This window comes from Anarrhichthys ocellatus, unplaced genomic scaffold, assembly GCF_004355925.1.
Source record: "Anarrhichthys ocellatus isolate YVR2014 unplaced genomic scaffold, GSC_Weel_1.0 scaffold6, whole genome shotgun sequence".
NCBI classification, from domain to species: Eukaryota; Metazoa; Chordata; class Actinopteri; order Perciformes; family Anarhichadidae; genus Anarrhichthys; species Anarrhichthys ocellatus.
Genome location: NW_022280036.1, coordinates 1 through 11,885, shown reverse-complemented (window position 1 = coordinate 11,885; position 11,885 = coordinate 1). Strand labels below are relative to the sequence as shown.

Sequence of the window (11,885 nt, the reverse complement as noted above, 5' to 3'; positions counted from 1 at the left end):
GTCCCACTATAACCAGTCCACTCAGTCTCTGTCCCACTATAACCAGTGCACTCAGCCTCCCTGTGCAATTATATAACCAGTACACTCAGTCTCTGTCCCACTATAACCAGTCCACTCACCGTCACCTGTGGCTGATTAGTCCGATTTGTACTATTTAAAACAATGCAAATGTCTTGTGGATCTTACAGTGTCTAATCAGAGACTGTCAGAAGGCAGTCTATGTGAGCAAAAATAACTTAAAAACATTAGCAAATAACTCCTGACAAGCTCATTTGTTCAAAATTAAAACAAAATTGTGCAGCAGCAGCAGCTGATTTATGACACTACATGGCATAAATCACCAACTATAAATACTAACTATAAAAATTAGTATTTTCCCCAACAACAGTAAGATCCGCAGATGAATGATCCTCGAGGTCCTCATTTTCTGTCATTCAACACTGCCTTTTTGTGGATTGTATTATTGGCTATTCAAACATTGCTTGGTGTAAGAGGACATTCATTTTGCTGACTTGTTGATGAGGGTGTCAGACTGAACTGGAGCTGAATGCAGGAGTTTAGGGTCAGCCAGCTTTCAACATGTCAGCTGCTGCAGGCATTTCATCTCTTTAACTATACAATTCTCAAACTTATTCAGTAAGTGTGGTAACCAAACCGGCAAATTCCTGACAAAGTATACTCATGACACTTGGATGGATGGATAAATGTTTTCACGATATCTATATCTTGTAATCTTTCTGGAACAAAGAGTCTTCTATTCATTCTGATGCTCCTTTCGGCATTGGTCATGTTTTCTAGCTGAAGAGCTAAAGTGGCTTGAGTTCAGCCACTTTAGCTGACACATAGGGAGGTCCTGTTGTCTCATTGGTTGGATCACCATGAGTCCTAAACCTCACAGAAAGCCTTTCCCTTCCCACAGCTACATGATACCAGCTGGTTCAGACCGTCATAAAACTATTTCAACCTGTCATGTGAATAACTAAACACCTGCAGTTTTTGCCAGGAATCTTTCAAAATTAATAATTACTATTTATTAATTTATCCATCCATTATTTAAAACCACTTATCCTTTTCAGGGTCGCGGAGCCAATCCCAGCAGTCATTGGTCAAAGGCAGGGTTGACCCTGGACAGGTCTCCAAACTATTGCAGGGCTGACATTAATTATTAATTTAATAAATTGAAAATCACATGACAGAATAAAATGATGGTGGTTTTGGAATCACAAGTGAAAAGACATCTCTACAATGAAACCTTTGGCATACAGCACATTAGAATCAAGACCTTGTAACCCACAAGCGTCAAAGAAAAACTTAAAAGCAAGGAGACTAAACATGTCTGCTTTCGGTGTTAGACAATGCAGTTCATTACATCAAGCTATGAAGCATCAACAAGCTCTCAAAATCCATTCTTCAGGTGTCCACTTTACCCAAGTCCCTGTGCAGATCTCAAACACTCCACAGACCACATCCTGCTGAGCATTAAACAGGGACAGTATTTTAAAAATTATTTCATAACCCTACTCAACTGATTGAAAATGGGTTTGATCAAAACTTTGCAAATAAATAATTTGATATCACTGTTCAGTTCATGTGTTCATTCTCAACACTCGTCACCATATAGAACTCTATATAATTTAATACATCAATTATAATCCATCAGATCTGGAATGCACTGAACATTTTACAGCAACATATGAAACAGTAGAAGTTACTGCAGGTTACTACAGACATGTTCTACACAGAAAATTAAAAATAACATCAACATCAACAGAAGATGGACTCTGAACTTGACTCACAACAGCGCAACTCAAACCCTGGGATCAGCTGGATGAATACAGACTGTGATATAAACCTGAATCATCCTGACGTGAGTTTCTCAAATACATCTGCCATTGATATCATCCTAAACCAAGTCAATAAAGGGAGAGGAAACATCTCTACTAGGGAGCTCAGATATGGCTGCAGTGTGTGGGCGAGCTTTGTGTCTGTGTGTACAAAGAGTGGACAGTCTCAGAACTGTTTTATATGTGTGTGTGTGCGCATGCGTGTGTGTGTGTGTGTGTGTTGGTATGTCTGTGTGAGCTTGTGTTCTGCAGTTAGAGCTCCTCAGCCATCTGCAGCAGTGAGTTAATGGCAGCATCCTTGTTGCCCTGCTGTGCGTCCAGCACAGTGCGAACCACCTCTTTATCCAAGTTGGGGAACATGTCCTGCAGAGCCTTCAGGTCCTCCTCGCTGCACAGGGGCCCCTGGCCCCCAACAGCTGGCACGGCTGCGGGCATCGTCATGGGCACCATGCCCTGGTTGTAGACTGTCGGCACTCCTAGCAACACAGGACACACACTGCTGATGTAACCAGTTTAATGGAGCACACTCAAGGTTTGGAAATAAACATGAAGAAATGCATCAGTATCCAATGCGAAACATGTATTTTGTATTTGTAGTTTACAAGCCTAAGCTCGTCTAAACCCACAGAAAATATTTTCACATGTTTTCACAGACTGGGTGGTGTGTGTGTGTCTGACCTGCAATGGGCACATATCCTACTCCTTGCTGATACACAGAGGGCATTAGGACCACAGGCTGAGTCATCATCCCTGCTGGTAAAGACTGGTCAGAAGACACAGAGAAGATGAAGAGCTTCAGTGATTGTACTCAACATGTTTTACCAGATGATATCTTCAGGGAGCACGTTTCATTTCAACATGGGGGGGCCAAACCGGTCAATTACAACTTCTGGCCAAGTCACGTGATGGGCCCAAAAATACTTTCCCCCGCAGACTTGCATTGGGACAGAGCAGTCTGTAACCCAGCGGATAATTATTTTCAGGTAAATCAACTTCCCACTTCAAACACTTACATAGCCTTAATTTAAATCTTTAGGTCCTAAAAGTTGTAAAATATGCTAATAGCCGAATCCAGAGTTCATGTGTATGGGTCTGAGAACTAGCTGCTAGTGAAGCAAAAGATCCAGAGAATTATATATTCCAAAGTTGTTCAGAAGACATATTTTGGGCTTTAGTCACTACATTTTCTGGACTCTGGTGAATATAACCTAATAACCTAATTATTAGCAACATTAAAATGCTGAACACATGAATGCATCAATAATTACAATGTAATGATATAGGCCTACCATAAATATATTATTGGAAATGGGCCATTCAGCATAATGACTATACATACAGTAAATAAGTATTGAACACATCACCATTTTTCTCAGTAAATATATTTCTAAAGGTGCTATTGACATGAACTTTTCACCAGATGTCGGTAGCAACCCAAGTAATCCACACATACAAAGAAAACCAAACAAATAAGTTCAGAAATTAAGTTATGTGTAATAAAATGGAATGACACAGGGAAAAAGTATTGAACACGCTTACTGAAATAATTTAATACTTCGTACAAAAGCCTTTGTTGGTAATGACCGCTTCTGGAGCTGTATGGAGAAACTAGTCGCATGCATTACTCAGGTGTGATTTTGCAGAAAGCATGGTAAACTAGACGGGGTCCATGTCTCATGACGGGTCGGGAGGGTTGCCAACATCGCGGCCTGAGAACAGTCCGTCCCGGGAACAGGGTGCTCCATCAGTCCCCGCAGGGAGAGGGAGAGGGCGGAGCAAGCATTTATACTCCCGCCCCCGGGAAATGTTCATTATGAAACTATGGTGGAGTAAAATAGATTATGGCAGGCCGCCAGTGTCTAGGTAATTAATGTGAAACACTGTGGTGTGCTTTATACCTATTATTTGCTCAATTTGATGTGTCTTTTTCAAAAACGGTGTGCAAGGGCCTGTGTCCACATAGCATCTGTTTCTTAGTGCGAGTGTCTGAGGAGCATATGTGGCAGCATGCCGCCGCCTAGGGGAACAGTGCTGCAGGAGCATCTTTTTCTGACCTTTAGGTGTGGCCGCTCCGAAAGCTTTGAGATGAAAATCTCTGAACTTTTCAGAAAAGCGCTGGTGATGTCACTGTAGAAAATGGAGGAGGAGCTTGTTTTGGCCGTGTATGTCTATACTGAACTGAAAAAGATGTGGGAGTCGATGGGCCGGGTGGAGGCTGAAAGTAAGGACTTAAAAGGCTTTAAAACGCCTAATATTTATATTACTATATTTTTTATTTCTACAATTAAATATACCACTACGTAAAATCAGGGTTTATGCTGTTAAAAAAATCGTTTTCGTAAAAAGATTTCTTATGACGTTAAGATTTGAAGATTATAGAATTATGTTCCTGTTCAAAGTCACAGTACCCCGAAATATCTTACAAAAGGCCTCCAAGGTACTTACAAAACATGCAACTCAACTGTACACTACTTAGTGCTACTCAGAGCGATGTACGCTTCTTTATTGCGTGTTCAAATTGCACGTAGTTCGACACTGCAAGACACGGGCTCAGTGTTAAGTAGATCAGATTACCGTTTCTCAAAATATGCAAAGACACACAAAGATTCCTTGCTTTGCTGATATTCCCAATCAGGCTGGCAAACTCCCCCTAGCTCCACCATATGCTTGTGGAAAGCCTCGTCAGTGCAGCAAAGCTTTTCCTCCATAAAGTGTTGAGTTGCAAATTGATGTCTTTATCCAGGAGGACTTTAAAATGTACATCCACACTGACCACACTACCAGAGAACCTGTGTGCTGTCTCTCTACCTCACAGGACAAGTGGAGGACGAACACGTTTAGTCTGTCTCTACTTACAGCAAAAGACATCACTAGGTTGATCATGCCCTCCTTGTCGTCGCCCTGCCTGCCACTGAGGCTGAACCACTCGTCCACCACATTGCCCTCCCTCAAGCCTTCAGGGATGGTGACATGAGTCCACGCTATCCTGTCGTCCATGGAGAACGCTCTCTGGATGGCACGGCAGCAAAAACACATGGAAACACAAAACAAACGACATTCTCACGAGTAATACACACATGCAAAGGAAAGAGGGGCCATTGCTCTGTCATTAGCAGCAGTCTGTTGTCTGGAACAGAACATGTGTCACTTCAACCTGAATGCCATGCACAGAAGCTGTGGTTCATAGAAAAGATGTGGCTTAGTTTAAACCCAGTTACTGTAGCTCGAAGAAATACACGAGCTGCCACTAGAGGTCAGTGTCTACAACTAAACCTGCTGCACACTCCACAACTGTCTGACTTTTCCATATTCATAACATTCATAACCAGATGAAAATTATGCAATATTCATTGACAGGGCAACACAACTGCCTTATCCATTGTATCAACCACATTTATCGATTATTTGACAAACTGAGTTCATGAATTACAAAAGTCCATGACATGAAAAGATGAAAAGTGTTTCTTCCATTTGTCAGTAGACAGGTTTCCAACATCGTAATAAGCAGAAGTGATAAATAAGACATTTTGAGTTTCAATTCAGTTGTGAAAAACAATTCCCACGGCAGTTGGAATTGTCCCATGGCTCCTGTCAGGCCAGTACTGTAATGTTTTTTTTGATTATTACTGCTTGTATAAAATGTATAGCTTATTTACATGATTTAAGTAAATTAGAAAACAGGAAATTAGAAAACTGAACTGACAATCATCTAATTATCTGTGTAGAGCAGAGGTAGCCAACACGGTGCCTGGTCGCCCGCAGGGACCATGTGAGTCGCCCGCAAGGCATGTTCTAAAAATAGCACTAGTCCCCATGGAGCTCCGTCTAAAAATTGTAGTTTCTGTTCATTTTGAATCAAAAACACTTCATGTAGATTTTAAAAGGAAGAGGCCGCCGCACCGCACTAGGTTTTCAGGTTCCGAATGGCAACAACTCGTGGGTGGCGGGGGTAGAGGCGAGTCAACGCAGTACGATCGAAAAGGCCCAGACTAGAGGTTTGAACACAGGCGACCAAAGACGCTCGCGTGCCTCGGAGGGTTGGATCCCCCCTCGGCTATAGACGAGACTGGTTACTAGTTTCTTCGTGGAGAAAACGGTACCCAAAAAAAAAGCTGGTGTCGGTGACTACAGACTACAGGCCGGCATGCAGGCTTCATTGCGCAATGCAAAGCTGACCCAGATTTCCTAAAATGTGGTGATTAGTACTAATGTAACAAGATTCATTTAAAAATGTGAAAGAGTTGATTTTTTTTATCTTACATAACTGATAATTTGTATAAACATGGGACAGAGTTCATGATTTGTTCAAAAATGTTACGAAGGTAGTGGTTAGTACAAACCAAGATGTGAAGATATGACAGTTAATGATTTCCTAAAATTTTTTAGAAGTGATAATTTTTACAAAAATATAACAGGTGCGATTTTGAACAAAATACACAATCATTGTTAATAATTATTGTGAGGAATAATTAACATTCTCTTCACATATATTATTATTAAAAGGTGATCTGTGCAACTTTGTTATTCAGGAAGTTGGTATCAAACAAGTAGCCCTTCGTACTGCTCAGTACCCTTGAAGTAGCTCTCAGTTTCAAAAAGGTTGGTGAAGCCTGTGCAACCCTCTCCACCTCCTCACCTCATCAAAAATCTCCAGATAGAAGGAGTCCACCCCAGGAGGTATCGTGCACTGGATCACCTTGTTCCAGCGCGGGTTCTTGGCTCCGTTGTGAGCAGTTGGTGTTTCGTAGACTGCGTAGCCCAGTCGAATCCGACAGTACGGATCCATCCGAGTCATACCGTAGTTTTTAGCCAACTTGGCCTTTACAGAAACACAGACAAGGTGGTTTCAGTTAGGTGATACATTCCATTTGGCTACTGTCACAGTTCAACTTGCCTGTGGATGGTGGCATTAGGGATGTCAGGATTAACCTGTGAAAAGGAACCTGGAGAGTCACATTGTTTGTGCGTGCGGTGATACCTCCTCTTGTGCAAGTCTCGTAACATGTTTGTTTTGTGTCTGAGCGAGTCGTGCCACTCACCTGAAGTGCTATGAAAAAGATGGAACCAACATTCCAGCCTTATAATCCTCCAAAGAAAGTGCCTTAAATCTCCAGTGTGGGAGCATTTTGGACATCTACAAATGCACCAATATCAATACTGATATAGGATATTGGTCCGATAACGACTCAAATCGCTGAATCAAGTATTGTGATGAAAGTTTTAATAAATAACAAATCAGTACATTTATATGTATTTTTTTACATTCAGTTTTACAAATGTAGTAAAGAAATATTGAAGTTAAGCTTTAAATCAAGCCTGATGTTTCCTCACACGTAAAACAATGATCCCAGTCAGCTCTACACATTGAGGCATACAGCTTAACACTGGTACCGGGTCGGTACTCTGTATCGGCTGATACCCAAAATCCAGGTGTTGCCATCAGTATCGGGACAAAAAAAGTTCAATCAGTGCTTCCCATCCTATAAAATGACCAGGGGTAGTGGTGTAATGGACCGTAGGTTTGATCAGTCAGGTCTGTACGGATCATTCGGCACGCAAGGGAACACAGACTAATTACAGTTTAACCATCATAGCAGGAAGTAAAGTTTTACTGTAGATGATTATCAGGCAATTTTCAGTAAAAATGTGCGATCGGGAGATTGCATATGTTTTATTGCTTTCTAGTCACCAATACCTGATAATTCCACAAAGTTAACAACAAATCCGTGTTGAAATTGGCAGGAGGAGACCAGTATACCATCATCCATATTAGTACAAATATTCAAATAAGACACAGTTGTATTTCTAATAGCAAAGCTGAGGTATGCTTACCTGGACCACAGTAATGCTGAGTCGCCCTACGGTGCCTATTGAGCCTCCAAACTGCAGCTGCCTGGCTGCCTGAGCATCCAGCTGGACCTGCTGCTGCAGCTGTGTGGGAGTGATCCGAAGGAACTCCTGAGGAAGCTCCCCGATATACACCTGAATGCACATATAAAGACATACAGGGATTTAGACTGACAATGCTAAGAGACAGAGGAACAGTTCAAACGCGATGTACCTTGATAACTGCACGTATGAAATTAGGGCTGAAAATGCTACATGTGACTACAATAAATAAATAAAAGCATTAAACACCTGTTTAAACCTCCCTAAAGACATGACCTGAAGTAACTGTGGGGAACACTACATCAGGAAAACATCCTGAACAAGTGGCAACAAACATCTTCAGCTGTCCAAACCACTCACGGGTACAAGGTCCTCGATGAGCCACACAGTGTATTTGGCATATCGCAAAAGATAGATGAACAATTAACACAGGGACTCAGGACTGAACTGGGAAAATGTATTATATATTTCACTGGGTGATTAAGCTACAGCAGGATATTAAGATGAAACAAAGCAACCTTGGCCTCACGTTTGTTTTTCCATGCTGGCCTGAGGTCAGTACATCAGAGTACTGATTGCAGAAAGCAGGAAGTGTGTCTGTTGTGTTAATGCTAACTAGTAATAACTCATCACAATCATTCATGTAGCCTGTTGCAGCAAGACAGAAACGTGTACAGCAAATTATGCATATGAAAAACGCGGCCTACTTTTATTCATGTAGAAATAACTGATATGTTTCAAGCAGACAGTCTTCAGACACCTGCATTTAATAGGCAATTCGTGATGAAATATCACCACGTCTTAATTGGTGAGATTAAAAAAGGTAATTGGCCAAATATGTGGTGTAAGTGTCTGGACACATCCAGGGGCTCACACCTGATCTGAGGGTGGGACTACACATCTATAATGGAATAAGCACAGTTACAGGACACTAAGGGTGGGGGAAAAAAATCGATACAGCATAGTATCAATACACGGAAGCCAAGTATCGATCTTTTATTATATGAACTATCAACTTTTTGGTAGTAGAAAAAAAAAATTTGCTTTTTCAGTCCACTAGATGGTGCCGAGTTGTTTTCTGGTGAGGTCAGCAGAGGTGCCGGGTCAGCATGATTGGTAGGAAGTTGGTCAAAACAAAGATAGAGACATCGGAGAAAGAAATCAGAAATGCACCGTCCGCGTTTAAATCAGACGTCTGGACTTATTTTGGATTTTTTAACAAGGAAGGGAAGAAGGACATGAATATGACACCGTCGCTGCGTTTTTTCACCGACGCAGCCGTGCCCAAGCTCTACAGAGAAGTGAAGCTTAAAGGAAGGAAGATTGAGGAATCTTTGAGTACAGCAGAAAGAGTTGCATTAATTTGCGATGCGTGGACGTCAAGCGCAGTGGATTCCTATGTGACTATAACAGCACAATATCTCACAGAGGACTGGCAACTGCTGTCTCACATTTTCTCCAAACTAGAGCAGTAAGTCACAGCGGGGCAAACATTACAGACCTTCTGCAAAATGCAGCACAAGAATTGGGGATTGCCGACAAAAACCTGGTGGTTGTAACCGACAACGCTTCTAACATGGGCGTTGCCCTTCAGTTAGCGGGATTCCTGCAAGTGAAGTGTTTCGCTCACACGCTCAATCTGGCCTCACAACGGGTGTTAAATCTGCCAACAGTAGCCAGGCTCATGGGGAGAGAGCGTCGCATAACTGGCTCTCTGCCCTTGACGTCCACGCATCGCATGTTATACTGAGTTATATAACTCCGATATCCTACTTATATAAGTTATAGACACGTTTGCATTCAGTTAAGTTGGACTATGTAGTAATACAAACAGTTCAGTTTGTCAGGTTCATGCAACATTTATGACATTGTTGGTCAGTCTGTCTGCTTGACAATCCTATTTTGCTGCAATAAAAATGATTGAAGTGAGATGAACAGACTGAAAACTTTATGTTATTAGATAAAACATCTTTGGGGACATAATTTGAAGTTGAAAAAAGTAATAAATCGCAATATATGTTATCGCAATACTAAATGTTGCAAAATATCGAAGTATCGTGAAAATATCGTATCGCGGGACCTCTGGTAATTCCCACCCCTACAGGACACTGGAACACGGCAGTCTTTAGTCTAACGGTACTTCTCAAGTCACTCTTATGCCATGTTCACACCAAATTCGCGTCATTCGCGCCGCCGGTCTCGCCGGGGACTATTTGTGTTCATTCTCGTGAATCGCGCGAATCGTGCTGGAAGGCGCCGGAGAAGGGGCGTGGCTTATCACCCTGAAGGCCGTTCAACTGTCTGCCATTAACCATGGAAAAAATAACCTATATTTCTGCTTAGTACGTGTTGTGGAAGTCACAGATATCCCGGGAAACTAAACGCTGTCATGTCTGGGTTCATAACATTGTCCAGAGGAGCTCCGTGGATTTTATTGAGGTGTAATCACTGTGTCTAGCAAGCCACACGTCGCTGTTTACTACAAAATAAAGCTGTATGAACACAAAATAAACTGATTTGGCTGTGATTCAACGGCAATAAACCGACAAAAAGGGACTCTGAAATAACTACGTAATGATGCCGATTTGTACTTTTCTCAATGAAGCTCGGATCGATCGGTGCTAGGCTATGCTAACATTGTAGCAGCTCCACCAACACTCCGAATAACGTCATCTAGACGTAAATACGGCAGCGTCTATTCATTGTTTGTACCATATGGTTTACACACACACATAGTTTGGTCCGGTCTCTATTGATATGAGGTATCGTAGAGCTCTGGGTGAACACAGACGGCTACAGTATTTATTCCCTGATTCAACAACGGCAGGACGTCAGTGATGACAGGAGAAACATCTCAACGCTGATAGGCTATCGCGCCACAGCGTTAAAAAAATTCAACTCACGCGTTTGGGGCGATTTGGCGTTTGACGCGAATTCGCGTCAAATCGCGCCATCGCAAATTCGCGTCACTCCAGTCTCATCGCGTCTGTGCATATACTTACTGCGGTCAAGTCAGCAGACACTCAGATCTCCGTGGTCAACTCAGCAGACACTTCAATTGTAGTGCAACTATACGCTGAAACTTACGGTAAACGCAACCAAACGGCACAGAACGGGAGCGAGCGAAGGATTTTGCAAAGTTAGCGGAAAGATTAACGTGAAAACGTCCGGTTTTCTACAGACGAACATCCGGTTTTCAAAATAAGATGCCAACAAAGTATACATATTGCATAATGGAATGAGATTAAATGAATTATATTCCAATAAGTATAAAAAAATGATACCATCATCTCGTGAGTTAAAGGGAAAATACACCTAAATTGTGTGTAAAGTGTATTTATTCTTTGATTTGAGGGTTGCTGGAAATGAATAATACCTGACTGACAGTCAATTAAGATGTTTTACGAAGCAAAAACTCTGAACTGAATTTATATCTTCAAATGGCAAATTTCTGAAGTTTTTAAGGTGCTATGAAAATGTTTTTCTCAATAATTCCCCACAATGACTAATGCATATATGTTCAGGACAAAAAAAGGCTAATATCACAATATTTGAGCTGCTACAAAAATATTTTTCTCAATATTTCCATACAATGACTGATGTATATGTAATCAAGGCATCGTTGACTCCACCCATAGAGAAAATAAGACATTTTGACTGTACCAATTAAGAGATATTTCAAAGTAAAACTCATACATTTGAATCGAGAAAATATCTAATAAATGGATATTTGAAGTGTAATAAAATGTATTTTCTCAATAAGTCCAGACAATGACTGATATACATGTGTTGAGGACATCGTTGACTCCACCCATACTGAAAATTAGACATTTTTACTGTACCAATTAGGAGATATTTCAAATTAAAGCTCATACATTTGAATCGAGAAAATATCTAATAAATGGATATTTGAAGTGTAATAAAAACAGTTCTCTCAATAAGTCCAGACAATGACTGACATGTATGTGTTGAGGACATCGTTGACTCCACCCACACTGAAAATTAGACATTTTTACTGTACCAATTAAGAGATATTTCAAAGTAAAACTCATACATTTGAACTGAGAAAACGTCTAATAACTGAATATTTGAAGTGTAATAAAAAGTATTTTCTCAATAAGTCCAGACAATGACTGATATACATGTGTTGAG

The 11,885-nt window shown here is 41.1% G+C and overlaps 1 protein-coding gene across 2 annotated transcripts; it reads right to left on the bottom strand.

Moving 5' to 3' along the window:
- Positions 1 to 1,153: 1,153 nt before the first annotated feature.
- On the bottom strand, positions 1,154 to 8,816 carry tollip (toll interacting protein). Of its 2 annotated transcripts, XM_031846781.1 has the most exons (5): positions 7,677 to 8,814; positions 6,481 to 6,663; positions 4,701 to 4,853; positions 2,523 to 2,607; positions 1,154 to 2,320 (listed from the first exon to the last, which is right to left on the bottom strand). In XM_031846781.1, the coding sequence occupies exons 1-5, from the start codon at positions 7,836 to 7,838 to the stop codon at positions 2,097 to 2,099; spliced, it is 807 nt and encodes a 268-aa protein (XP_031702641.1). In that variant the 5' UTR covers positions 7,839 to 8,814; the 3' UTR covers positions 1,154 to 2,096. The 2 variants fall into 2 exon arrangements, with proteins under 2 accessions (XP_031702641.1, XP_031702643.1); XM_031846783.1 differs by lacking the exon at positions 4,701 to 4,853 and having other exon boundaries at positions 7,677 to 8,816.
- Positions 8,817 to 11,885: the final 3,069 nt, after the last annotated feature.